Source organism: Eschscholzia californica, unplaced genomic scaffold, assembly GCF_041429995.1.
Source record: "Eschscholzia californica isolate CP2 unplaced genomic scaffold, dmEscCali1.0.p SCAF_1, whole genome shotgun sequence".
NCBI classification, from domain to species: Eukaryota; Viridiplantae; Streptophyta; class Magnoliopsida; order Ranunculales; family Papaveraceae; genus Eschscholzia; species Eschscholzia californica.
In genome coordinates this window covers 725,697-753,626 of record NW_028238198.1, presented here as the reverse complement: position 1 = coordinate 753,626, position 27,930 = coordinate 725,697, and the positions used below count along the sequence as shown (strand labels likewise).

General features: G+C 37.8%; 2 protein-coding genes and 1 long non-coding RNA gene across 7 annotated transcripts; 2 read left to right on the top strand and 1 right to left on the bottom strand.

The window, feature by feature from the left end:
- The first annotated feature begins 846 nt into the window (after nucleotides 1-846).
- LOC147562897 (uncharacterized) lies at nucleotides 847-27,930 on the top strand. Of its 5 annotated transcripts, none has more exons than XR_015236180.1 (6): nucleotides 847-1,252; nucleotides 1,438-1,556; nucleotides 2,280-2,366; nucleotides 2,604-2,858; nucleotides 3,324-3,529; nucleotides 27,346-27,930. It is a non-coding gene; the product is annotated as an uncharacterized LOC147562897 (long non-coding RNA). The 5 variants fall into 5 exon arrangements; XR_015236197.1 differs by lacking the exon at nucleotides 27,346-27,930 and having other exon boundaries at nucleotides 3,282-3,340; nucleotides 3,424-3,592; XR_015236175.1 differs by lacking the exon at nucleotides 27,346-27,930 and having other exon boundaries at nucleotides 917-1,252; nucleotides 3,324-3,592.
- LOC147562899 (uncharacterized) lies at nucleotides 11,389-14,872 on the top strand. The gene is made up of 4 exons (XM_086664689.1): nucleotides 11,389-11,915; nucleotides 12,429-13,177; nucleotides 13,404-13,806; nucleotides 14,052-14,872. Exons 1-4 carry the CDS (start codon nucleotides 11,515-11,517, stop codon nucleotides 14,686-14,688), a joined length of 2,190 nt encoding a protein of 729 aa, XP_086520815.1. The 5' UTR covers nucleotides 11,389-11,514; the 3' UTR covers nucleotides 14,689-14,872.
- LOC147562898 (uncharacterized) lies at nucleotides 17,230-21,260 on the bottom strand. Its single transcript, XM_086664688.1, has 5 exons — nucleotides 20,696-21,260; nucleotides 19,753-19,915; nucleotides 18,711-19,472; nucleotides 18,344-18,484; nucleotides 17,230-18,161 (listed from the first exon to the last, which is right to left on the bottom strand). Exons 2-5 carry the CDS (start codon nucleotides 19,903-19,905, stop codon nucleotides 17,520-17,522), a joined length of 1,698 nt encoding a protein of 565 aa, XP_086520814.1. The 5' UTR covers nucleotides 19,906-19,915; nucleotides 20,696-21,260; the 3' UTR covers nucleotides 17,230-17,519.

The window sequence follows — 27,930 nt, the reverse complement described above, 5'->3', positions numbered from 1 at the left end:
AAAAAAGAAAAACTAATACTAAAAATGTTAGGAAAATGTTCTTATGCCAAAGACATATTTGGGCCGAATCCTAGCGGATATATGTGTCGGGACAAGATATAGAGATAAAAAGATCCTGAAAGCAAACATATTATGATCGAAATTCAACTGAAATATATCTTGATCAGAAAATTTAATGCGACGATTTAAATCTTGATGGACTTAGATGCCATGATTCTATCTTTAAATCTTACCCAATCTTAAAATTGGTTGATATTGTAGGCTGACTTGGTTGAGGTCTTGAGGAGGATTCTTTATGAAGTTTGATAGATGCCATGGTTCTATCACCCTTATTAGACATAAATATAATGAAAAAGACCAATTATTGTTACAAATATAATATTGTTTATTTTGAAGTTTGATGTAGGGATTCTTTATGAAAGGGTTTATGTGCCTATCCAATTGAATTAACTAAAAGTGGTGGAGATTGTAAGTTTGGTGGATAGTAAAGAAGGTGTTTAGAGTTTTATTTTATATTTACAACCATTTATATGTGCTTATTCAACAAAAAAAAAAAAACCATTTATATGTGCTTACACGATATCTAGTTTGGAGATGAAGTACATACATGTAAATATAACATACCATATGATCAAAACAAAAGAATGTTCCCGTGGAACGTGTAAATATTTAATCTCTTTTTTACTAGGAAGCAACGAGAAATAACACAACTAAATATAAGTTTGTTTATGAGAGGAAAATTATAAGGCCTAAAATTCGGGTCAAAATATCTAATGAAGTCCAACTCGAAATAATAATGCATAAAAAACCCAAAAGTTAAATTACAAAACATTTTTAAAAATCTATATAACAAAACAGGGAAGGTTAGTGCTGACTAGGACAAAATAAATGCACCCCATTTACATCAAAACCTTTAAGTCTCCACTCAATGTGAACCCTTAGATCCTTCTTGAATTTGCCATGGAAACCTTCTTCTGCCCTATCTCTTCCTCTGCACCGTTACACACCTCTCTCTCATTTACTCCAATTTATTCTGAATCTCATCGTCTTCTTAACAATGAAATCGACACCTACTGAATCGTCTATCTCCCTAAAAGACAAGAACTTGACAACTTATGGTAATTAGATCCTCTCTCCTCTTCTATGGTTCTCTCTGTCTCAAATGGATTTTATTTTTTCAAACATATAATTGAACAGTCATGGTTTCCCATGGTTTGCCGTGAAATTGAACAGTCGTCTTAAAGTCTCATAGGTATTCCTTTCTTTCTATCTAAGTTTTACAATAAGAAATTTGGTTTGTTGTGATATTTGTAATGATTTTATTCTCAAGATAGGTTTGAAACCCATATTCATTTGGGGATTTTAGGCTTTCTAGGATTTTTCATATTTGTAATAGGAGTTTTTGGTTAGTGACAGAGCTACATTGTTTTGGTACAGATGATTTAGTCGGCGATTTAGGGGATATCGAAATGCTTCCAAATATTAGAAGTTTGGCGTGGATATGTGGATATCGAGTTCTTCCTGCAAGTTTCTGAAAACAACAAAGGAAATTTTAGGTTTTGGTTATTTCTTCACTACTTTGGTCTATTTTGGCTAATTTCCAGTTATGGATAAGTTTATTGAAGAGTTTTCCACATGATTAAGTAAATTTGGAATTTCAAGAGTTTCAATTCCTTTTGCCTTTCATATTAATCTTGTTTCTAGGTTAGGTTAAAGATTGTGGTTTCAATTTGATTCTGTTTTTAGGAAATTACCAGCGACATTTAAAAAACAAATAAGAACTATTTATGCTAAGCAGTCTGGTATTAAATTTTGTATTCAGGCAGTTTGGGTTTTAAGTTTTGCTGCGATCACAAATTTTGTAGATTGTATGTGGTTTCCCTCGAACTAGAAGAAACCTTGATGGTTGCGAATTATTGTCTTCGTTGCTTAGATTTTAAATTGTATTCGAACTATATTACAATACTTGTTGATCATAACTGCTTCGTTTATTCTTAGAATTTGATTATGTGAATTCAATAGAGCATTATCTAGAATAGACGCTGAAAGTGAGTCATAAAAGAAAAATCCCACCAAGCAAGAGAACCAACAGATGATTAAAAATTAACAAATCAAGGATGAACATGAAGATGTAGATAAACAGGAGAACCAACCGACCATTGTTACTGATTTCGCAAATATGCTAACGTTTTGTTATCTTCCCTTAGATTTGCATTAATATCAATATCGGGCATTTTGAGAATTGGTTGGCCTTAAAATTTTCTATCCGGTTATTTCAGGTGTCAGGATTATATAATTTTATCCGCAATTTTACCTTCAAATGGAATATTCTTTGCAGACTTACCCATGAGTGGAGTGCTAAGAGAGTAAAAGTTACAGCTTACAAAAATGTATCATCATTATGGTATCTTAAATATGAACTAATCATATTTAGAACTTTAAGTTTTGACTACTCACATGGACTTCCTTTACTAACAATTTGACAATAGATTTAAACTTCAGTGTTTACTTTGTTCGCTTTTCACCATATTGTTTTTCACTTATATGTCGCTTTGATTTAGGTTGGATTGATTTATGGTTCCTTATTGAATATATCTTAACAGGTTTTAAGATGCATTCCACGGATGGAGGTTCACTTATTGCATCCCTTGCAAGACTACATTCTTGGAATTGAACCAAGTCCTTCCCGAGATACTTGGTTCTGTTGATATTTTCTTTAGCGGAAATTACCCTCTCTAGAATGGTTTCTGGATGGACTTAAACGTCTCGAGATATTCCCTTGTACAAATGTCACCATATACCAATGAATTTCGATTCCTTCATCCGCATATACCTTACCACCTATCTGTCTCTCTAAGGTAAAAGTTATCACTCCGGGCCCGAGGGTATGACATTAGCCAAGTACTTTCATGTTTTTACCGCTTTCCTTTAGTCTCCCTAAATCTAAATCTAAAGTACTTTACATTTTATTTTTCTTTTCTTTAGTTAAGCAACATCGCTAGCTTACGGTTTTTATCACTCTTCATATGTAAATTCATGCTCTAGATATAGAATATCATATCACACTTTAAGTGGGTTGTCTAGATGCTCTAGATATAGAATATCATATCGAAACCCAAGTTTTTTTTTTAGTGGAGGGAAGTATTTATATAATGAAATTATAATATTATCCAATTGTTAAAAGAAGGGAATTTTGTGACCTTTAAAAAAAAACAGGAAATGCTTCAACTTCCAAAATATAAATAGAATTTCAAACTCTTTTGCTTTTTTCTCTTTTTTAGCACAGAAAACAGAGAGATGCTTAGACTGAATGATGCATGTAGTCTGCAGGTCGCCACTGGTAGGCATCAAACAATGTTATTCCACAACTCTGGTTCTTGGATACTCTAAGGAAGCAAGTTACCATTTTCGCACTCATTTCAGGTCAAGGCGTTGAGAGACGAGACAAATGGAGGTGCACGTGGATTTACTGGAAGAAACTGGGTACCTGATATTGAAATTGAAGTTCCTTTCGAGCACAAACCGGTCTGTATTTTGTTAAGTTGTATATATTTGATAACCTCAATCTTGAAGTTCTGCATCATGTTCTTTATATTATTGGGTGTTCATGCTTTTGATCTTGGCTTTGATAACAGGTAAATGAATACTTGATGAGTCATGAAAATGCCTCATCTGAATATCTTAATTTAGACTAGTTAGTCTAATTCGAGCTGTTACTCTGATGTTTTGCTTGTGTTTCCTTACTCAGGTACCTTTTTCAGAGTTATGTGTGCAAAACGGATAAAAGTCGGAGAAATGCAGACTAGGGGTATTTTGGTCATTTTGTGATTCTGATCTCATGATCAGTATTAGTGCTGGGATGCAAAGTAGAGTCCAAGACGAACCCGTAGGCGAAAACGGAAGTCAAATCAGAGTCCGGATGAATAAATTAGAGCAAGTCAAAGTTCGGGTCAAATTTGGTATACTAAAAGTCAAGAGGGACACGTGGCATGCATCCGGCAAGAAATCGAATGGACCAGGGAATGCGCGGGCTACTTTCTGTCACGTCCAGAGGTACACCAAGCTGTACGCGTGACCCGGACAGCCCAACCCGACTCGATGACGTCAGCTGACGTCATCATCTTCTTCTTCCTTTTATAACCGAGAGCTGTTTAATTTCTTGAAAAGGAGATTTTTTTTCAAAATTGAAACAGAAATGGAAAGAAATCGAGAAGATAGGATAAGAGACAAAGAAGGAAAGAGAATAAGAGAGAAGAAAGGAAAGAGAGAAGGGAGACCCGGGTTGGAGAAGGAAGGTTATTTTTCTTCTATATAGAGAGAGAGAGGGTGAGACCAGTGAGGAGCTTCTGACGACCAGAAACAGAGACAGAGAGGGGTCGAAAACAATCACCATCTCGACTGGAGAGTCTTCCTCTGGTAGCTCAACCAAAACCGACTATATTAGAGAGAGAGAGAGTGATGTAAAGGCCCTCGGTTTTAGACAAAAACGGAGTTAGAGAGAGAAACAGGGAAGGAGCTCATCATCATCATCATCATCATCATCATCATCTTCTATCTTTCTTCTTCATCTTCTGTATTTTTCTTTTTGTGAGAGACAGAGAGATTCAGTGATTGAGAGAGAAAGAAACAGAGAGTGATTGAGAGAGAAAGAAACAGAGAGCCGAGAGCTTTAATGGAGTTTTCTTCTTGATTTTTGATTTTCTTTTTTATTATAATTCGTCTACCTTTGTGAGAGAGATAGAAAGAGAGAATTAACAGAGAGATTAAGAAAATAGAGAGAAAACAGAAAGCATAGAGAGAGAAAGAGAATTGGAGAAGACGAGAAAATAGGTGAGAAACTTATTTTCTCACAAGGAAAATATTTCCGGGAAGACGAGAAAATCGTTTTCCCGGAGGGTGCGTTTGGCAGAATCTCGGAAAATCAGAAGGAAATCACTTCCTTAGGCTCTGTTTGGCTGGAAAATTAGTAAGAAATTCAACTTTTCTACTTTTCTTTTCTTTTTCCATATATTTAAGCTTCCATCCTTTATCATGAAGAACTAATTTTCTATCTAGGGTTTAGATGAAGTCGTAATAATCATTTTCTCGACAATTTATTAAAGTTTTTACCATTTTAACGATAAAATCTTCCGGGTTTTTAGACCGTTCATGGACTAAAAACCTGAGTTATATAAAGAACTATCTAATCAGACCAAAATTAATTTGTCGTTAGAATTGTTAGGAAGACGGATTCAGAAAACCCTAGGCTCTCCCCCATTTGAGTTCCTTGTATCATTTGTAATTATTTTCTTTCTGTAATTTTATTTTAATATTTTATTTATTTTACTTTATTACCAAAACCTCATCAAAACCAAAAATCAAGTTACTTCCAAGTCTTAGAATAGGTTTCACTTAGTCTCTGAGGAACGAACCGGTCTTACCGGAATTTATTACAACTTGACACCCGTGCACTTGCGGGTGTAGACCTATTTAGGAAACTTTTTAGGCCCATCAAGTTTTTGGCGCCGCTGCCGGGGACTATGTTTTAAATTTATTCTAATTTTGGAAAGTTTTTATTTTTGGTAAGTTTTGAATTTTGGATACTTTGACTTGCTTCTCTGTTTTTGGTGTGCAGAACACTAAGGAGCTGAAGAGGAGGCGCAACAAGGAGGAGGACCTCAAAAGAAGAAATTTACTGTTTTTATTTTTATTTTTTTGTATTTATTTTGGTGAGAGAGAGACTTAGACTTTTTTAGTACTTTCTTTTGTTTTGACCCTAAATTGGAGGGCTTTTATAAATTGTAACCGAAAAACCAAAAAGAAGCCTCGGGTTCGGACACTTAAGGGAAGAGTGGCCCGGGTCGTCTACAAAGGTCATCGCCCGTCTTGAACGGGAGGTAATTTCTCTGATCACCCACGAATCCCCTGTAAGTGGGTACTTGTATGTTTTTTGTGTGCCTCATTGATTTGACGAACTGCTTAGTTTAATCGTCTTTAGTAAGGGAACAAACCCCATTACAAGATAGGAGTCGGATTTCATCACCGATCTCTTGCCCATTTAGGAAACAACGTTGCGAATCCCAAACCTCACTTAAATTAAAATCTGGTTTAGACATTGGCCTTAGGGTATCGAGCTCATAGGATCTTTGAAACAATTCAGGGACTTAATTTTTATTTGAGCATTCCTAAAGGGAAACTGTCACTCAACTCTTTATAAGGTCGCCTCGAGAAGAGGAAACGTTACCAGGTAGGACGGCTATCACAACGTTTATCGTTGGTCGTCTCCAAGAGTTGTTTGACCGTAGTACTTGGACGGAGTAACTCTCATAAACATTAAAGTTCAGGCTTTGTTACAATGTAGGAGCTGTCTAGACTTTTAAGTGAAATTGACCATCCTGTCAGTCATCTAGACTTTGTTTAGGTTGCTTGGTTGAGTCAGCTTGATTGTGGTTGTTTTCCTTCTAGGATCTTCGTAGTGCTTCCCAGGTTTTCGATTTCAAAAAAAAAAAAAAAAAAAAAAAAGAAGAGAAAACATTGATGAGAAATGGATAGATCGTGGTCCCAACATAATGGCAGAAGGGACGAGAGTTCTTCAAATCTACCATGGTGGTACTTAGCAAATGGGCAGAATAGTAGTAGTCATCCTAAAGACAATGTGCATAATGATGGTCGTAGGGATTATTATCAACCTCAAGAAGGTTATGAACCATATTATAGATATCCTGACAGATCATCTTACATGCATTATAGTAGAGAGTCTTATGCTCCAAATGTGTCCCAACGTCAATGGGAAAACATTGAAACTAATGACTCTTACATGCATTATAACGAAGAATTTTATGCTTCACACGTATCTCAACCTCAATGGGATAACGGTGAAACTATTGATCCTTCATCTCCAGCATCACCTTCGTTGGCCGAAGAAATGAGTATGTTAAAGAAGGTTCATGAAGAGTCTATGAGTGCGCTAAGGAGGATTAATGGAGAGTCTTATGCTCCACACGTGTCTCAACCTCAGTGGGATAACGGTGAAACTATTGACTCTCCATCTTTAGGATCATCTTCGTTGACCGAAGAAATGAGTATGTTAAAGAAGGTTCATGAAGAGTCTATGAGTGCGCTAAGGAGGATTAGTGGAGAGTCTTATGCTCCACACGTGTCTCAACCTCAATGGGATAACGGTGAAACTATTGACTCTCCATCTTTAGGATCATCTTCATTGACCCAAACTGTTAGTGATCTTCAAAAGTGTACTTTCGAGTTTTGTCAGACTTTAGAAGAAAAGAATGACAATACCTATAGAACTCTACAAGAAATAACAACTAGTATTATAGAAGAAGATCACCATGAGAATGTAGAGTACGGTCCACAGTGTCCTGTGTACTATGATGACGAGGATACAATTTTAGAGGAGTATAGTTCTCCCGACAACATCGTTATTGAGACTAAAATCTCAGAAACGATGGAGCCCGATATTGAGATATCCTCCCATTGTATAGAACTTGAAATCCATTCAGACCATAATGAAAAGTTCACTAGAGTTAAAGATGATTTGAAGTCGTTTGACTCAATTGAGGATGATGAATCATGGTTGACCAATTTGCTAAATGAGAGGATTGACTCGCCTGATTTAGGCGAAGATTTAGAATTCTTTAGGGACACTGACGATAACATTATAAAAGAAATTATAGAAGGACTATCTAACTCGACTTCTAGGGATTGTGAGTCTGATAGTAGGGTTTCTCCATTGTAGGAACCCGAAGTACCTGTTTTAGAGAACCCTAGTTTAAGTCCGGGTGTCATTGATAGTCCTCTAGATTACTTTGCATTTTGTCCCTCAAAACCATGTGTAGATTTTGAAGCACTCACTCCCTCTGTCGATCATCCATATGAAGACCCATTCTATCCGGTCTGTGATCTCTCTGGTGCAGTACCAAACTTAACGACCTTATTGTCGTCTAAGTTTGGGGATTGCCCTTCTATCTTGATAGTCTCACTTACACTATCACCAAGTTACGAAAATGTGAGACTATCGTTCACTGAAAACTTTGTGTTTTGGGTGGACCCACAAATGTAACGGTTATTGGTTTACAGTTAATCACATATTTGTAATCCAGTAGGTATAATTTTTTCTATTTTTCGAACCATCTGTTTCGTCTGGCTGAAGACGTTAAACTTAGCGCTTTCTGGGAGGCAACCCATGCAGAGGACGCTGAACCGGGTAATATCTCTCCCTTCACCCTGTTATTTTTGCATAGTTTTCAGAACATTGAGGACAATGTTCGGTTTAAGTTTGGGGATAGGGGATTGAATATTTAGTCCTTATTTCAAAAATTCAAAAGGGTTCAAAATTTTAAATTTTTGATTGAAAATGTGAGTCTAGTTGTTTTTGCTTGTTAATAGTTATAGAGTCTAGTTGGTTGTACTACACTTTTGCTAAAGGTTTTTTCACGAATTTCGAGTCTTGAAGTTGTTTGTGCACTAGCCATGTGAGTGTTAGATAGGTGAAGAGTTGACTTTTCTGAGAGAACTTAATCGATCATTAGTGGAGACTTAACCTATGTGAGATTTTGAGCCTTTCTTGTTGTTTTGAGTGATCTCTTCTTAGCTAATTCTGAGTAGAATGAAGAGCTACTCAACCTCGCAATATTGAAAGAAGAACTCATTTGATCTCTTGAGTTCAAATTTTACAACCACTAGGGATGTCATCAGGAAGTAAACCTTTCTCTTGTAGTCTGAGAAACTTGAAAACAGTGTCAACTAGAGGAAGATAGAAATCCATTTGTTAGAACCCTGAGAATTAGGCATGAAGCAAAATGAAGAGAATATTACCAAGGAAAGAATAATGTCAAGAAAGTAGTATTTGTATTATGAGTCATATAAAAAAAAAAAAAAAAAAAGAAAAAAAAAAAGAGAAAAGAAAAGAAGCAGAAACAAGAAAAAAAATAGAAAAAGGAAAAGAAAAAAATATTTTGTTTAGTTGTATTTGAGTGTTTATCCCTTGAAGTCGTTCTTGAAGATTTGAAGACGTCGAGTTCTCGGGAGTTCTAGTCACATCCTCATTAGTGTCTATCGACCTCTAGGAAGCATTGCTAGATAGTAGATCAGGTGAGAAGAGTTGGTTAGCTTCCCCATTCCGTATTAGTGGTTGTTTCCTTCTTTGAGATCAGTCGTCCACGAAGAATTTAGTCCATCTTTTGTCATGTGTTGAGTTTTCCTTCATACTCATACTCGCACATAGAGTGAGCCATTTCTGAGTGACTTTAATTTTTGAGTGTATGACCGTGAGGCAGCAGTCGAGGCGAAATGTATTGAGAAAGTAATCGAGGTCTTGTCTGTTCGGAACTGAAATGATACTTATATTGGTTGGTCACGTGCACTTCGGGTCTTGATTACTAGTGAAGGAGTTTTTAGCATTTGTATGGTCTTGTTGACTTGGATTTCGTTTCTATTAGCTTTCAAAATTTTCTATCGACTTTACATTTTTTTGTCCATATCATATTTAGACCCTTCTGCATTTTTGAGATTTCTGAATTTTGTGGGTATATTCACTGCAAACCCTCACGAGACAAAACTCGTCCTGTAGGGTAACGTAGAGGTTTAACGGCTTATTGCACGGGCTAAGTGCAATCGTGATTCCCTACGAAAGTGGTGAAATGGGTTTGGTTTTATCTTTCTGTTTTGCTCGAGGACTAGCAAAATCTAAGTTTGGGGATGTTTGATGAGTCATGAAAATGCCTCATCTGAATATCTTAATTTAGACTAGTTAGTCTAATTCGAGCTGTTACTCTGATGTTTTGCTTGTGTTTCCTTACTCAGGTACCTTTTTCAGAGTTATGTGTGCAAAACGGATAAAAGTCGGAGAAATGCAGACTAGGGGTATTTTGGTCATTTTGTGATTCTGATCTCATGATCAGTATTAGTGCTGGGATGGAAAGTAGAGTCCAAGACGAACCCGTAGGCGAAAACGGAAGTCAAATCAGAGTCCGGATGAATAAATTAGAGCAAGTCAAAGTTCGGGTCAAATTTGGTATACTAAAAGTCAAGAGGGACACGTGGCATGCATCCGGCAAGAAATCGAATGGATCTGGGAATGCGCGGGCTACTTTCTGTCACGTCCAGAGGTACACCAAGCTGTACGCGTGACCCGGACAGCCCAACCCGACTCGATGACGTCAGCTGACGTCATCATCTTCTTCTTCCTTTTATAACCGAGAGCTGTTTAATTTCTTGAAAAGGAGATTTTTTTTCAAAATTGAAACAGAAATGGAAAGAAATCGAGAAGATAGGATAAGAGACAAAGAAGGAAAGAGAATAAGAGAGAAGAAAGGAAAGAGAGAAGGGAGACCCGGGTTGGAGAAGGAAGGTTATTTTTCTTCTATATAGAGAGAGAGAGGGTGAGACCAGTGAGGAGCTTCTGACGACCAGAAACAGAGACAGAGAGGGGTCGAAAACAATCACCATCTCGACTGGAGAGTCTTCCTCTGGTAGCTCAACCAAAACCGACTATATTAGAGAGAGAGAGAGTGATGTAAAGGCCCTCGGTTTTAGACAAAAACGGAGTTAGAGAGAGAAACAGGGAAGGAGCTCATCATCATCATCATCATCATCATCATCATCTTCTATCTTTCTTCTTCATCTTCTGTATTTTTCTTTTTGTGAGAGACAGAGAGATTCAGTGATTGAGAGAGAAAGAAACAGAGAGTGATTGAGAGAGAAAGAAACAGAGAGCCGAGAGCTTTAATGGAGTTTTCTTCTTGATTTTTGATTTTCTTTTTTATTATAATTCGTCTACCTTTGTGAGAGAGATAGAAAGAGAGAATTAACAGAGAGATTAAGAAAATGGAGAGAAAACAGAAAGCATAGAGAGAGAAAGAGAATTGGAGAAGACGAGAAAATAGGTGAGAAACTTATTTTCTCACAAGGAAAATATTTCCGGGAAGACGAGAAAATCGTTTTCCCGGAGGGTGCGTTTGGCAGAATCTCGGAAAATCAGAAGGAAATCACTTCCTTAGGCTCTGTTTGGCTGGAAAATTAGTAAGAAATTCAACTTTTCTACTTTTCTTTTCTTTTTCCATATATTTAAGCTTCCATCCTTTATCATGAAGAACTAATTTTCTATCTAGGGTTTAGATGAAGTCGTAATAATCATTTTCTCGACAATTTATTAAAGTTTTTACCATTTTAACGATAAAATCTTCCGGGTTTTTAGACCGTTCATGGACTAAAAACCTGAGTTATATAAAGAACTATCTAATCAGACCAAAATTAATTTGTCGTTAGAATTGTTAGGAAGACGGATTCAGAAAACCCTAGGCTCTCCCCCATTTGAGTTCCTTGTATCATTTGTAATTATTTTCTTTCTGTAATTTTATTTTAATATTTTATTTATTTTACTTTATTACCAAAAGAATTTTTTGATGAAAGGCCCAAATTTTGGGCCCAAATACAAAAAAAAACCCAACAAGGTTTAATATCTCACCCAAAACCCAATAATCCAATAATAACTCATATCAAACCCAAATACACATCCCAATGTGCAATCCGGGCCCAACTCTTATCTCTAAGATTTCCTATTTTCTTCTAAACCCTCTTTTGCCCTCCTATATATATCCAACAACTCTAACAAATCATATCTTTCTCTCTCAAAAATCTGATTTACTTTCTCTCTCCAAAATCTGTTTCCACCTTCTTATCTCTCTACCTAAACCGAACCCCAAACCCTATTTTCCACCTTCTTCTCTCTACAGTCATCATCTCTTCAATCATCATCTTCGTTTTCACCTTTCTCTCTCTAATATTTTCATCATCTTCGTTCAGTCATCACCTACAGACACAAACCGAGATACAAACCCTCTTCTTCATTCATCATATCTATTCATCTTCTCCAGCCATCAACTTGTTCGAATCACCATCTTCTTCTCCTATAAATCCAGGTAACTTTTGATGATGAAACTCTTTTTTATGAGATTGTATGCTTTTGTTCATCCTTCTCGTGTAAAGCTTAGTTTCTGAAGTGTCCGTACAGTTCTTTCGCTGTCCGTACATCTTTTTTGTTTCTGTTATAACTTTAACGTTTGTGTTAACATTTACAAAAATGTCGGAACATTTGGTTACATGTTACAGGTACTTTATCATGTGTTAACACATTTGTTTCATAGCTATTGAATTAGCAGTTTGACCAACATTTGATAGAATGACCAGACATTGCTTCTTGGACCACCTGATTATACCACATATTCGAAGCATTCAGTAGAATGTTATCCATCATTTTCACATAATTTCACACATTTCATTAAATTATACGACATTCTCATTGATAACTGAACATTCCTACGCATGTCCAGACATTCTCTGTGGTGCCGCGACATTACACTAGATGTTCATACATTTGTTAACCTGTTAAGACAATCAATGATACTTTCATAACATTTTATTCAATTTTGCAGTATGGAAACTGAAAGGTCACTTTCTACATCTCAAAATAATGACAAGAAGTTAGTATGTGACTCATGGGGCGACGTATTTACGGAGATTGGGCAAATATTCCCTGGTGGTGTCAAAGCTTTTCGACACGCTCTTGGTCGTTATACCATTGCAACCAAGAACAACTACAAATATATCAAGAATGAACCATGTCGTGTGACTGCCGTTTGTTCCAAACCCGGATGTAATTGGAGAGTCCACGGGGTTGCACCATTGGGATGTAAATCCGTGTTTCTTTTGAAAGAATACGAACCGATACACGATTGTCTCGATGTTGTTCTCAAACCTGCGGATCCCAAACTCTCTAGTAAACTTGTTGGCAGCCTAATGGATGACGACATCAGAAAACACCCAAATTGGAGTACTGCTGAAGTTAAAGAAAAGTTTCAAGACGATTACGGTGTTGAGTTGAGCTATTACTTTTCTTACGGTGGTAAGAAGGTAGCCATGGACAAAGTATTTGGGCAGGAGGGTGATTCCTATGCAAAGTTGAAGTGGTACGTAGATTCTTTGGCGACTACTAATCCCAATAGCATAATTGATTTGCAAATCGAACCCACTACCAATAGATTTGTCCGAGTTTTTATTGCGCTTCACGCATCTATCCTTGGGTTTCAACACTGTCGTCCCGTGATCTATATTGATGGAACATTCGCCAAAACACGTTTTAATGGCTGCATTTTAGCTGCGGTTACCAAGGACGGAAACGACGGTATGTTTTCATTTTGACATCGTACGTTAACATTCTAATGTTCCTGCCAACACTTGACAAAATTTTAAGAACACGATCTACAATGTCGCTGCATCCAGTGAGATGATGCGTCATTTATTGGTGTCACTAGACATTACCACGTATGTTTAGACATTTGATAATTTGCTAATGCACTATTGGTTTATGAATCAACAACACTAATTTTGTATTATTATTTTTTTGTTAGGTCTGTTCCCCATTGCTTACGCAGTTGTGGACATTGAGAATGATCATAATTGGGATTGGTTTCTGCAAAATTTGAAATTAGTGGTGGATCCGATCAAACGTTACACCTTTATTTCGGATAGACATGCTGGAATTCTAAAAGGCGTGAAGAATGTTTTTCCCACCGCTCACCACTCATTCTGTGCTTGGCACTTACGATGTAATCTAAACTTGAGAATACGTAACGGGGCGCGCCAGTCACGTTATTTTCAGAGTCTTATGTTTACGGCGGCACGTGCATTACCCGAGAGCGAGTATCACGCAACCATTGAACAAATGGTTGAGATGGGTGGAACCAATGTGGAGAGGTTTTTCCAATCCCTTAATCCGGAATCATGGGCAGATTCCTTTTTCCCCGGAGATAAGTATTTTGTTTACTCATTTTCAGTTGAAATGTTGAAACACCACGAACCTTGTTACCGGCACACTTTAAGTTTAAACAGTAATTTTTTCACATTTAATCATAGCTTCTGTTATGAAAGGACATTCTTCCTAGTGTTTTGTCATTCCAATTAATGTTTATACATTTAGTGTACGGTTGGAACACAACATGATTTAATATAAGCATTCCGTAAAATGTTGTGACAGACGTTATAATGTTGTCTTACAGGTATGGCGCCATCACTTCCCAACTGTCTGAGAGCTTCAACAACATGGTAAAGAAAGCCCGCGTTCTCCCTATTACAGCATTGTTGGATGCCATAAGACAGAAGATTATGAACAAGATGAGAAAGCATAGAGACGCCGCTATTGGATGGAATACATTTCTTTGCCCATCCATTAACTTGGAGCAACAAGCGAAATACAAAGTTGCGGAGACTTGGAGATACGTCGAGGCAGCCCCACTTATTTATGAAGTATATTCGACTCCACGCCATTCCGTAAATCTTGGTACTCTCACATGCTCTTGTCGGCGTTGGCAAGTAGATTCGCTTCCGTGTCAACATGCAATGTTATGCATCAACAAGACTCGGGGTGATAGTACATGTTTTTACGATCCAGTCTGGACGGTTGAGGCTTACAGAAACACATACCAACATTGTGTTTACCCCGTTCCAAATTATGACGAACCCTATACTTTTGATCCATTAACCAAGACCCTTCCTCCACTAGTTAGAAGGGCACCAGGGAGACCACGTACAACACGGTTGCAGAGTTCCGGAGATGTTACCAGGAGGAAAAGAATATGTCGCAGGTGCAACCAACCCTCTTATCACAACAGTGCAACATGTCGGGCCCAACTGTAGTTCTCATTTTTCTAAATGCTTCAACATCAACGATATGTCACAACATGTTACAGACTGTCTGTACATTGTGTTGAATGTTTTAGAAAAATCTTTTGGTATTTAGTACATATTTTGTTCTATTGTGAAAATGTTATAACATTCTACAAAATGTTCAGTGAATGAATCCTTACATGTCTTACTATTATTTACAATGTGTCAACATTATGGATTTGTTTGAATACATTCGTATTAATGAAGGAACATTATTACATATTTCTCAAACAGTTATCAATTTGTCCCAGCATTGAAAGGAATGTTCTAACATATCTGTGTATGTTCTTCCCTGAAACAAACTCTAAGGGGACAATGCATGTCACACATGTTGTTGTAGAAAAATACTAATATATTCAAATTTACTTCATATTGTTTTAACATAAACATCCCATCCAAAATCATTGTATGTTGTTAACATCCCAAAATAATTTACAAACCATATTTGTTTGTAATCTAATCAAGAATGAAGTCGTTTCGGGTTTAGTGATATGAACATAACCCGTTACCTGAACAACTACTTCATTTTTTATTAAAAAAGATCCTTTACAAAAAAAACATACACAGGGGAAACTACTTCAAGCTCGGGCCATCCTCCAAGATATCGTATTCTCTCTCAAAATGTTGTGGGTTAGCTTGGCCCTTTTCCTTTGTGCCAGGGATACCCAATCTGGGTTTTCTGTACGCTGTTTGGGTCCTGTTGTCGTGCAGTCTGCCACGAGCTCTTCAATTTTTAAAATGACAAACAGACCGCAATCCGGGCTGTTCAAGACACAAACGAAATGTTAAAGCATAACCAATAATGTTTCTACAGTCACAGACAATTCTGAAACATAATGTTAAATGAGACTAAATTATTAATAACTACGTGTTTTTTATCAAATTTCTAAAAACATATAAATTTTTGTTCCAACATTTCCCGGAATGTTGGAACAATTTCCAACTAATTAAAACATGCATCGTAATGTTGGAACAGATAATGAGTGAGAACACTTACTTTTCTCCCTGAGTAGGGAATTCTGGCTCCCCAACGACATCTGCATATTTTTGTTGGGTTCCAAACATTGTGAACCCAACTTCTTCCATTACATCCTCGACATATGCCGCGTACTCCCTGGCATTTTCGTAACAGTCCTTGGCCTTCTTCTTGTCAAATGACATTGAGTCATAATGGGTCCACCTATGGAGAAATACATTGTATATCAATAGTGTCCAGTGCCCCCCCCCTTGCTGCGTCCCCCATTGTTGGTTGGCAGATTGGTGCACACACAAACAAGATCTCCGGTTTCCCAGCATTATTACTCAACGTGCGATTGAGCATATGTTCGATTGAAGCTTGGTTGACCTCCGACTTTATCATTGTCTGTCGAACAAACACAAAGTTATCAAAATGTTCACTCATATAAAAGATGACGATAGGAAAACATTCTAATCTCTTCACTTACGTAGATCTCTGATGGGAGGCAAAGCACACACTTTTCTTTCAATTCCTTGTGATTAGTGACGAAGTAACTGGCCCAGTTGATTATCTGTGAATCGCATTCTAGATTCATCATCAACATGTCGAGCTGCTTTCCACATATGTCGTTTATCCCGTCACTAAACCACACTTTAGTACTGGAAAATGTGGAAAAAACAGTGTCACCTTTTGTAATGACAGGACATATATGCCAATGCTAGAACATTACAGTAAGCTAAAATTTATGTTAAAACACAAACAAGAATGTCCAAACATTATTGTCAGTGCATGAACATTACAGAAACCTACTCGTACCTTTTGTCACTTTTCCTGAGGAATTCTTCCATCAGACCCTTTTCATCTTCCTTGACATTCTTCCAGACTGGGCTTCTTCTCCAGTTTCCTAGCTTCTTAACTTTCTCCTCTTCTGACTTTCCGGCTCCCAACTCTATAATGTCCTCTACATTGATTGTTTTCTTTTTCTCGAGTTGCTTGCCTTTCTCGGTCAAAGTTCGGGTTCTTGGCTGAGTTTTTACCCTCTTTACCAGAGAGTTTTGTTTGTTTTTCTCTTTCGTTTGAACAACCTCAGCCATTTCAACCTGTGGCTTATTTACAAAATCGTCTTCCGAAGAACTTTCATTCTCCACGATCTCGTAGTTTTCATATTCTTTGGCCACTTCACAAACCTCTGAAAAGAAAGCTGAAGGCCAAGTCAGCTGGAAGTCTAGTTCTTCCGTCTCTTTTTCACCTACATTCAAAACACTTGCAAAAGACTTTTCACCTGTCCCCCACCACCACACGTTTAACTAGTCAACATTCGATAGAAAACCAAATCTTAACAAAAAGCATTCTCCAATTCTTGATCAATATATATAAACGTTATCACGGATGTTCCAACATTTTACGTATTTATGTGGGAGAAGAACACTTACTTGTTTGTTTCTTATTTATTACTTAGCCGACCAGTCTATTGTCGTTCGTGGTAAAAGAAAGTCTTCAATTGTCGTGGTAAAAGACATCGTGGGAGTACGATAGAACTCGTTTACTTACCGTTTATCAAAAAACTTGTAACGATGGCGGAACAATTTATGTTCATACCAATCATCTGACAAGTAAGTAAGAATTTCAGAGAAGATAGATTGATTGCACACAAGTTAATACGTTGCTTAAAAAAAAAAAAAAACTAGAAATAAAACCAACTTTAATCTAAACAAAGACAATATTCATTACTTTTATAACAGTATCTCAAATGTTGAAGCATTCTGGTGTTTGCTCCAACATTTCCAAATTCTTATAAAGCAAAGACAGGAATGTCAACAGAAGTAAAGATTTGCGTGAGCATTTACTCACTTGACCCAGCAACTTGGCTCACTTTCTGCTCCTGGTTTTGCCCCTCCACGGAAGATTGACCCCTTACCAACTCATCAGAAATTGCCTTCTTACCCTTATTGTCTATTTCTGCTCCTTCAGTTTGGGCTTCGGCATCACTTTCTTTTTCGATGCTGGGTTCTACGTTTACTTGTTCCGGATTTTTTGGGGCTACTTCCTGCTCCACTATCTTCTCTCCACTATCTCCACTCTCCACCTCTTGTCTAACCTCCTCTCCAACATTCACCTCATCTCTACCAACAGTCACCTCATCTCCAACAGTCACCTCATCTCTACCAACCTCTTCTCGAACAGTCACCTCCTCTCCAACAGTCACCTCATCTCTACCAACCTCTTCTCGAACATCCACCTCCCCTCCGACACCAAAATCAAATTCCAAAACATCATTCTTCTCTCCTCTCTCTCTCTTCATCCTCTCCAATTCCTCTCTTAATACTTCTCTCTCTCTCTTTACCATCTCATTCTCTTCTCTCAACCTCTCCACTTCCTCCTTCAACTTTTCTACTTCTTCGTCATTCATCTCCACCACCACCCTCTCAGTGAACTTTAACAACTCTTCCTCTTCAACAGACTCTGGCACCAACTCCACCTTCACCTACAAGGAGGGATACATATGGTTATTATTCAACACCTCTCAAAAAAGTCATACATTTAATTAAATGTGAACAAATTCATACAAATGTTCCAACATTTGCCACAATGTCAATCAGACATCAGTTATGTTAGAACATTTATTAAAATCACAGAGACATTTTAAGAAATGTTACAACAAATTACCTGCTCCTCTGTAATGCTTTCCAGCTCTTCTTCCAGTCCTTTAAGGAAGAATGGCTCGATCATCCATCGTGCTATTCTAGGACTGACCCCTACTTCTCCAACCAGGTCCTCATGGATCCTGGTGTGCATGCAGTACCAGTACTGCAAATAAATTAAACACAAATAGGTCAGAAGTGTTTTTCTGTATCATCACAAGGAATGGAAACACATTTTTTACATTGCCCAAACATTCTACGAAATGTATCAGCATTACAGAAGCCCCAAAAGATTGATGACACATTTTGGAGAATGTCAAAGCAAACTAACTTGATTTATTTGCACTATAAGAAATTATGAAACATTTAAGTGCATTGTAATGAATACTTACGGGGAGAAGAGTCAGGCATCCTGAAGCTTTTGCCGGGTCTTCCGAGTGCTTGTTTATTCTCTCCATCATGTAGGAGTGAATAGCTCTCGCCCATGAAACTCTTTTCATCATTCTCTCCGTTTGGAGATTGTGATAAAAACTCCCGACAACCGAGGAGCCGGCAGCTGAAGCAAACAGGAATGTGGCTGCCATGTACATAATCCATAGTTTCAAGAACTCAATGGCCGGAGCCTTTGTTCTTGCAGCCACATGCAAAGCCTTTTCGATGCTGGGACCCCCAAAAGATGCAGCCTTTCCCTCAACAATACAGTCTTTGAAATACTTGCTCAAAAACTGGTCCTTAGCCACATCTATGGTGACATTGGTTGGGAATGCATCATATATTTGTCCTTCCATTGGGACTCCCAACAACAAAGCAACATCTCCGGGAGTGAACTGAATCAACTTCCCTCCGATGTTGAAGGCTTGGCTCTGTTTGTCATAGCAGTACAGAAGATCATAGATGGCTTTGTTCGGCTTCTCCATCACATTCTCTGTTCGGAAACTAAAACTGGTCACTGCCTTAAATAAGGCCCCGAATGGTGAAGAAAGCAACATCTTCCTTTGCTCTTCAGTAATATATAACTGCAATTCCCGCGCCACCTTGAAAACTGCTTTAAAATTACATTTGTAATTAAAAGCAGTTTTCTTCTTCTGCTCCATAGGCTCTTTTGGTTGAGGCTCCACCATGGGCTCTCTCTTCTTGGAAGTATATCCTCGGTGCTTCACACAAAAAGTAACAGATATGTCAACACATTCTACAAAATATACAACACTACACTGAATGCTACATCACTATAAATAATGTCAGATCATTTTGGAACGTGTCCACACAATAGAGCCTATGCCAATGCTGGTCTACACAAGAATGAAGGATCACTAATTGAAACAACATTTCAAAGAATGTCAGCACACTAACAAATATGCCAAACCATTATATGAAATGTCAAAGCACAAACATTAAATACAGGACATGGTCAAAGATGTGTATACAATAAGATACCTTTGCTTGTTTAGGACTAGCAACTTTTTTGCCTTTTTTGCTAGGCCAAGCAGAGGATGGCTCTTCAGCAACCCTCTTCCTAGGGCTAGCCCTCAGTGGAGTCTGTTGTTTTTGAACAGGAGCATCTCCTTTCTTTGTGTTTGTTTTCACCATCTTTTGTAATCTGCAAAAGTTGTTATGTTTTGTATAAGACACCCACATGTTTCAAACAAACACAGAATGTATATACACAATCAAAATGTCTTAACATATACTAATTTCTTTTACACAACCATGAATGTTAAAACAAACACCCATAAATGTCACCACAGATACCTAAATGTTAAAACAACCCTAACCTAGAAACTTGATGAAGATTCATAAACACCCAAATAACCTTTCTGTGAAGATGCATGCTTCCGAAATCACAAACAACTATCAAAATGTCTAAACATACTCTAACATTTCTTCAACACAACCCAGAATGATAAAACAAATCATTCACTTCATCAACAAAGACATACCCCCAAAAATCAAAGACAAAGTACTAAATGTCTCCACAGAAACCTAACTTTCAGATCACAACCCTAAATGTTAAAACAAACCGAACCTACAAGCTTGATGAAGAACCATAAACACCCAAATGCTTCCGAAATCACAAAACACCAACCAAAATGTTTTATCACAAACTGTAGAGCAACTTAACCCTAAAACTTTTTTGAAAAACAACCCAAAATGTTTTCTCACAAACTCAAGATCAGACCACTGAACTTGAAATAATAAACCCTAATTCTTTGAAAACACCCCCAAATTTTCGAACACCCCTAAAACTGAACCAACAACCCTAAAATATTACCAACAAACACAGATCTGAAACAACAAACCCCAAAAATTTTCCAACAAACCAAATAATTTACCAACAACAGAGAGATGATCAAGAGTTAGAGGAAGAACAGGGACGTACCTGTGTTTGAAAGAGAGAGAAATCGAGAGAGATGCACCAGATTTGTTGAAAGAGAACGAAATAGAGAGAGAAATTGGTAGATCCGGTTGCTTAAATAGGTTTGCTTGAGAGAGATTCGCCGGTAACGTTTCGAATGAAAGAGGCGTTAATGGCTGTGGTTGTTTCGCTTGAAAAAGAGATAGAGAGAGAGAGAGATGGACCGGTATGAATGAAGAGAGAGAGTTTGATCGAAATAGAGAGAGAGATAGAGATGAATCGTTTTGATGGAGGGAGAGGGTTTAGAGGTTTTCAAGTCAGAGAGAGAGAGTGTTTGAATGAAGAGAGAGAGCGCGGAGACCGAGAGAGAAAGAGAGAGGCTGGCATGTGGGCTCGGGTCAAATCAAGTCAGGGAGAGAAAGAGAGAGGCTGTTGTGGGCGGGAAAAGAGTGAGGGACATAAGAGGTAACCATTGCTTTTGGAGGGATAAAGAGGTAATATCACATTTTGGGTTTTTTTTGAGATATTATTCCCTATTGGGTTGGATTTCCTATTTGGGCTCCTTTTTTGGGCCTTAGATTTATCCTCTATTACCAAAACCTCATCAAAACCAAAAATCAAGTTACTTCCAAGTCTTAGAATAGGTTTCACTTAGTCTCTGAGGAACGAACCGGTCTTACCGGAATTTATTACAACTTGACACCCGTGCACTTGCGGGTGTAGACCTATTTGGGAAACTTTTTAGGCCCATCAAGTTTTTGGCGCCGCTGCCGGGGACTATGTTTTAAATTTATTCTAATTTTGGAAAGTTTTTATTTTTGGTAAGTTTTGAATTTTGGATACTTTGACTTGCTTCTCTGTTTTTGGTGTGCAGAACACTAAGGAGCTGAAGAGGAGGCGCAACAAGGAGGAGGACCTCAAAAGAAGAAATTTACTGTTTTTATTTTTATTTTTTTGTATTTATTTTGGTGAGAGAGAGACTTAGACTTTTTTAGTACTTTCTTTTGTTTTGACCCTAAATTGGAGGGCTTTTATAAATTGTAACCGAAAAACCAAAAAGAAGCCTCGGGTTCGGACACTTAAGGGAAGAGTGGCCCGGGTCGTCTACAAAGGTCATCGCCCGTCTTGAACGGGAGGTAATTTCTCTGATCACCCACGAATCCCCTGTAAGTGGGTACTTGTATGTTTTTTGTGTGCCTCATTGATTTGACGAACTGCTTAGTTTAATCGTCTTTAGTAAGGGCACAAACCCCATTACAAGATAGGAGTCGGATTTCATCACCGATCTCTTGCCCATTTAGGAAACAACGTTGCGAATCCCAAACCTCACTATAATTAAAATCTGGTTTAGACATTGGCCTTAGGGTATCGAGCTCATAGGATCTTTGAAACAATTCAGGGACTTAATTTTTATTTGAGCATTCCTAAAGGGAAACTGTCACTCAACTCTTTATAAGGTCGCCTCGAGAAGAGGAAACGTTACCAGGTAGGACGGCTATCACAACGTTTATCGTTGGTCGTCTCCAAGAGTTGTTTGACCGTAGTACTTGGACGGAGTAACTCTCATAAACATTAAAGTTCAGGCTTTGTTACAATGTAGGAGCTGTCTAGACTTTTAAGTGAAATTGACCATCCTGTCAGTCATCTAGACTTTGTTTAGGTTGCTTGGTTGAGTCAGCTTGATTGTGGTTGTTTTCCTTCTAGGATCTTCGTAGTGCTTCTCAGGTTTTCGATTTCAAAAAAAAAAAAAAAAAAAAAAAAAAAAGAGAAAACATTGATGAGAAATGGATAGATCGTGGTCCCAACATAATGGCAGAAGGGACGAGAGTTCTTCAAATCTACCATGGTGGTACTTAGCAAATGGGCAGAATAGTAGTAGTCATCCTAAAGACAATGTGCATAATAGGAAACCATTGAAACTAATGACTCTTACATGCATTATAACGAAGAATTTTATGCTTCACACGTATCTCAACCTCAATGGGATAACGGTGAAACTATTGATCCTTCATCTCCAGCATCACCTTCGTTGGCCGAAGAAATGAGTATGTTAAAGAAGGTTCATGAAGAGTCTATGAGTGCGCTAAGGAGGATTAATGGAGAGTCTTATGCTCCACACGTGTCTCAACCTCAGTGGAATAACGGTGAAACTATTGACTCTCCATCTTTAGGATCATCTTCGTTGACCGAAGAAATGAGTATGTTAAAGAAGGTTCATGAAGAGTCTATGAGTGCGCTAAGGAGGATTAGTGGAGAGTCTTATGCTCCACACGTGTCTCAACCTCAATGGGATAACGGTGAAACTATTGACTCTCCATCTTTAGGATCATCTTCATTGACCCAAACTGTTAGTGATCTTCAAAAGTGTACTTTCGAGTTTTGTCAGACTTTAGAAGAAAAGAATGACAATACCTATAGAACTCTACAAGAAATAACAACTAGTATTATAGAAGAAGATCACCATGAGAATGTAGAGTACGGTCCACAGTGTCCTGTGTACTATGATGACGAGGATACAATTTTAGAGGAGTATAGTTCTCCCGACAACATCGTTATTGAGACTAAAATCTCAGAAACGATGGAGCCCGATATTGAGATATCCTCCCATTGTATAGAACTTGAAATCCATTCAGACCATAATGAAAAGTTCACTAGAGTTAAAGATGATTTGAAGTCGTTTGACTCAACTGAGGATGATGAATCATGGTTGACCAATTTGCTAAATGAGAGGATTGACTCGCCTGATTTAGGCGAAGATTTAGAATTCTTTAGGGACACTGACGATAACATTATAAAAGAAATTATAGAAGGACTATCTAACTCGACTTCTAGGGATTGTGAGTCTGATAGTAGGGTTTCTCCATTGTAGGAACCCGAAGTACCTGTTTTAGAGAACCCTAGTTTAAGTCCGGGTGTCATTGATAGTCCTCTAGATTACTTTGCATTTTGTCCCTCAAAACCATGTGTAGATTTTGAAGCACTCACTCCCTCTGTCGATCATCCATATGAAGACCCATTCTATCCGGTCTGTGATCTCTCTGGTGCAGTACCAAACTTAACGACCTTATTGTCGTCTAAGTTTGGGGATTGCCCTTCTATCTTGATAGTCTCACTTACACTATCACCAAGTTACGAAAATGTGAGACTATCGTTCACTGAAAACTTTGTGTTTTGGGTGGACCCACAAATGTATCGATTATTGGTTTACAGTTAATCACATATTTGTAATCCAGTAGGTATAATTTTTTCTATTTTTCGAACCATCTGTTTCGTCTGGCTGAAGACGTTAAACTTAGCGCTTTCTGGGAGGCAACCCATGCAGAGGACGCTGAACCGGGTAATATCTCTCCCTTCACCCTGTTATTTTTGCATAGTTTTCAGAACATTAAGGACAATGTTCGGTTTAAGTTTGGGGATAGGGGATTGAATATTTAGTCCTTATTTCAAAAATTCAAAAGGGTTCAAAATTTTAAATTTTTGATTGAAAATGTGAGTCTAGTTGTTTTTGCTTGTTAATAGTTATAGAGTCTAGTTGGTTGTACTACACTTTTGCTAAAGGTTTTTTCACGAATTTCGAGTCTTGAAGTTGTTTGTGCACTAGCCATGTGAGTGTTAGATAGGTGAAGAGTTGACTTTTCTGAGAGAACTTAATCGATCATTAGTGGAGACTTAACCTATGTGAGATTTTGAGCCTTTCTTGTTGTTTTGAGTGATCTCTTCTGAGCTAATTCTGAGTAGAATGAAGAGCTACTCAACCTCGCAATATTGAAAGAAGAACTCATTTGATCTCTTGAGTTCAAATTTTACAACCACTAGGGATGTCATCAGGAAGTAAACCTTTCTCTTGTAGTCTGAGAAACTTGAAAACAGTGTCAACTAGAGGAAGATAGAAATCCATTTGTTAGAACCCTGAGAATTAGGCATGAAGCAAAATGAAGAGAATATTACCAAGGAAAGAATAATGTCAAGAAAGTAGTATTTGTATTATGAGTCATATAAAAAAAAAAAAAAAAGAAAAGAAAAAAAAAAAGAGAAAAGAAAAGAAGCAGAAACAAGAAAAAAAATAGAAAAAGGAAAAGAAAAAAATATTTTGTTTAGTTGTATTTGAGTGTTTATCCCTTGAAGTCGTTCTTGAAGATTTGAAGACGTCGAGTTCTCGGGAGTTCTAGTCACATCCTCATTAGTGTCTATCGACCTCTAGGAAGCATTGCTAGATAGTAGATCAGGTGAGAAGAGTTGGTTAGCTTCCCCATTCCGTATTAGTGGTTGTTTCCTTCTTTGAGATCAGTCGTCCACGAAGAATTTAGTCCATCTTTTGTCATGTGTTGAGTTTTCCTTCATACTCATACTCGCACATAGAGTGAGCCATTTCTGAGTGACTTTAATTTTTGAGTGTATGACCGTGAGGCAGCAGTCGAGGCGAAATGTATTGAGAAAGTAATCGAGGTCTTGTCTGTTCGGAACTGAAATGATACTTATATTGGTTGGTCACGTGCACTTCGGGTCTTGATTACTAGTGAAGGAGTTTTTAGCATTTGTATGGTCTTGTTGACTTGGATTTCGTTTCTATTAGCTTTCAAAATTTTCTATCGACTTTACATTTTTTTGTCCATATCATATTTAGACCCTTCTGCATTTTTGAGATTTCTGAATTTTGTGGGTATATTCACTGCAAACCCTCACGAGACAAAACTCGTCCTGTAGGGTAACGTAGAGGTTTAACGGCTTATTGCACGGGCTAAGTGCAATCGTGATTCCCTACGAAAGTGGTGAAATGGGTTTGGTTTTATCTTTCTGTTTTGCTCGAGGACTAGCAAAATCTAAGTTTGGGGATGTTTGATGAGTCATGAAAATGCCTCATCTGAATATCTTAATTTAGACTAGTTAGTCTAATTCGAGCTGTTACTCTGATGTTTTGCTTGTGTTTCCTTACTCAGGTACCTTTTTCAGAGTTATGTGTGCAAAACGGATAAAAGTCGGAGAAATGCAGACTAGGGGTATTTTGGTCATTTTGTGATTCTGATCTCATGATCAGTATTAGTGCTGGGATGGAAAGTAGAGTCCAAGACGAACCCGTAGGCGAAAACGGAAGTCAAATCAGAGTCCGGATGAATAAATTAGAGCAAGTCAAAGTTCGGGTCAAATTTGGTATACTAAAAGTCAAGAGGGACACGTGGCATGCATCCGGCAAGAAATCGAATGGATCTGGGAATGCGCGGGCTACTTTCTGTCACGTCCAGAGGTACACCAAGCTGTACGCGTGACCCGGACAGCCCAACCCGACTCGATGACGTCAGCTGACGTCATCATCTTCTTCTTCCTTTTATAACCGAGAGCTGTTTAATTTCTTGAAAAGGAGATTTTTTTTCAAAATTGAAACAGAAATGGAAAGAAATCGAGAAGATAGGATAAGAGACAAAGAAGGAAAGAGAATAAGAGAGAAGAAAGGAAAGAGAGAAGGGAGACCCGGGTTGGAGAAGGAAGGTTATTTTTCTTCTATATAGAGAGAGAGAGGGTGAGACCAGTGAGGAGCTTCTGACGACCAGAAACAGAGACAGAGAGGGGTCGAAAACAATCACCATCTCGACTGGAGAGTCTTCCTCTGGTAGCTCAACCAAAACCGACTATATTAGAGAGAGAGAGAGTGATGTAAAGGCCCTCGGTTTTAGACAAAAACGGAGTTAGAGAGAGAAACAGGGAAGGAGCTCATCATCATCATCATCATCATCATCATCATCTTCTATCTTTCTTCTTCATCTTCTGTATTTTTCTTTTTGTGAGAGACAGAGAGATTCAGTGATTGAGAGAGAAAGAAACAGAGAGTGATTGAGAGAGAAAGAAACAGAGAGCCGAGAGCTTTAATGGAGTTTTCTTCTTGATTTTTGATTTTCTTTTTTATTATAATTCGTCTACCTTTGTGAGAGAGATAGAAAGAGAGAATTAACAGAGAGATTAAGAAAATGGAGAGAAAACAGAAAGCATAGAGAGAGAAAGAGAATTGGAGAAGACGAGAAAATAGGTGAGAAACTTATTTTCTCACAAGGAAAATATTTCCGGGAAGACGAGAAAATCGTTTTCCCGGAGGGTGCGTTTGGCAGAATCTCGGAAAATCAGAAGGAAATCACTTCCTTAGGCTCTGTTTGGCTGGAAAATTAGTAAGAAATTCAACTTTTCTACTTTTCTTTTCTTTTTCCATATATTTAAGCTTCCATCCTTTATCATGAAGAACTAATTTTCTATCTAGGGTTTAGATGAAGTCGTAATAATCATTTTCTCGACAATTTATTAAAGTTTTTACCATTTTAACGATAAAATCTTCCGGGTTTTTAGACCGTTCATGGACTAAAAACCTGAGTTATATAAAGAACTATCTAATCAGACCAAAATTAATTTGTCGTTAGAATTGTTAGGAAGACGGATTCAGAAAACCCTAGGCTCTCCCCCATTTGAGTTCCTTGTATCATTTGTAATTATTTTCTTTCCGTAGTTTTATTTTAATATTTTATTTATTTTATTTTATTACCAAAACCTCATCAAAACCAAAAACCAAGTTACTTCCAAGTCTTAGAATAGGTTTCACTTAGTCTCTGAGGAACGAACCGGTCTTACCGGAAATTATTACAACTTGACACCCGTGCACTTGCGGGTGTAGACCTATTTAGGAAACTTTCTAGGCCCATCAATACTCATCTCTTAAAAATGAACCACTATATTCTTGGGGCGAACTTAGTCCAAGATCGTCTTTCTTACGCCTAGGAAACCTCTGGTTGATCACCTTCACAATTTTAGGTGGCCCAATTGCAGCTCAATGCTGGCATGGTGCTCTAGCTTATGGCCACCAAACTCAAACCGTCAGTAACTGATTTCTCAACATCAGATCCTGGTTCCCCTGAGGACTGATACGTGAGATTCCATAGGTACAAGCTCCTTATGACTGCTCTATTTTAAACTTCAACTTGCCTTCACCTCCTCGGCACCATTTCATCCCTTTGCCACGCCGGTGCAAGATTTCCTTCAGACAAGCTTCGCTTCAAAAAGGAACCACTGGAAAAGTGCACCTTCAGAGCTCACTTTTGGGATGCTGATATCAGGTGGAAGGAATAGTTCCTTGCAATTACACTCTCTCTTTCTCAAGGAGCCAACTCTTATTGTCGTTACACAAGTTTCTTGCACCAACGGAGAATGTTAAACACTTTTGCTTCGACAATATCTTTAATTGTTTAAGTGGAAGTATTTATATAATGAAATTTTGTTGTTTA

Coding starts and splice junctions, on each gene's coding strand:
- LOC147562899 (XM_086664689.1), top strand. CDS start 11,515: ATGTGCAATCCGGGCCCAACTCTTATCTCTAAGATTTCCTATTTTCTT. Junction 11,916..12,428: donor TTCTTCTCCTATAAATCCAG/GTAACTTTTGAT, acceptor TCAATTTTGCAG/TATGGAAACTGAAAGGTCAC. Junction 13,178..13,403: donor TACCAAGGACGGAAACGACG/GTATGTTTTCAT, acceptor TTTTTTTGTTAG/GTCTGTTCCCCATTGCTTAC.
- LOC147562898 (XM_086664688.1), bottom strand. CDS start 19,905: ATGGTGAAAACAAACACAAAGAAAGGAGATGCTCCTGTTCAAAAACAA. Junction 19,473..19,752: donor CTAGTCCTAAACAAGCAAAG/GTATCTTATTGT, acceptor TTTTGTGTGAAG/CACCGAGGATATACTTCCAA. Junction 18,485..18,710: donor GATGCCTGACTCTTCTCCCC/GTAAGTATTCAT, acceptor ATTTATTTGCAG/TACTGGTACTGCATGCACAC.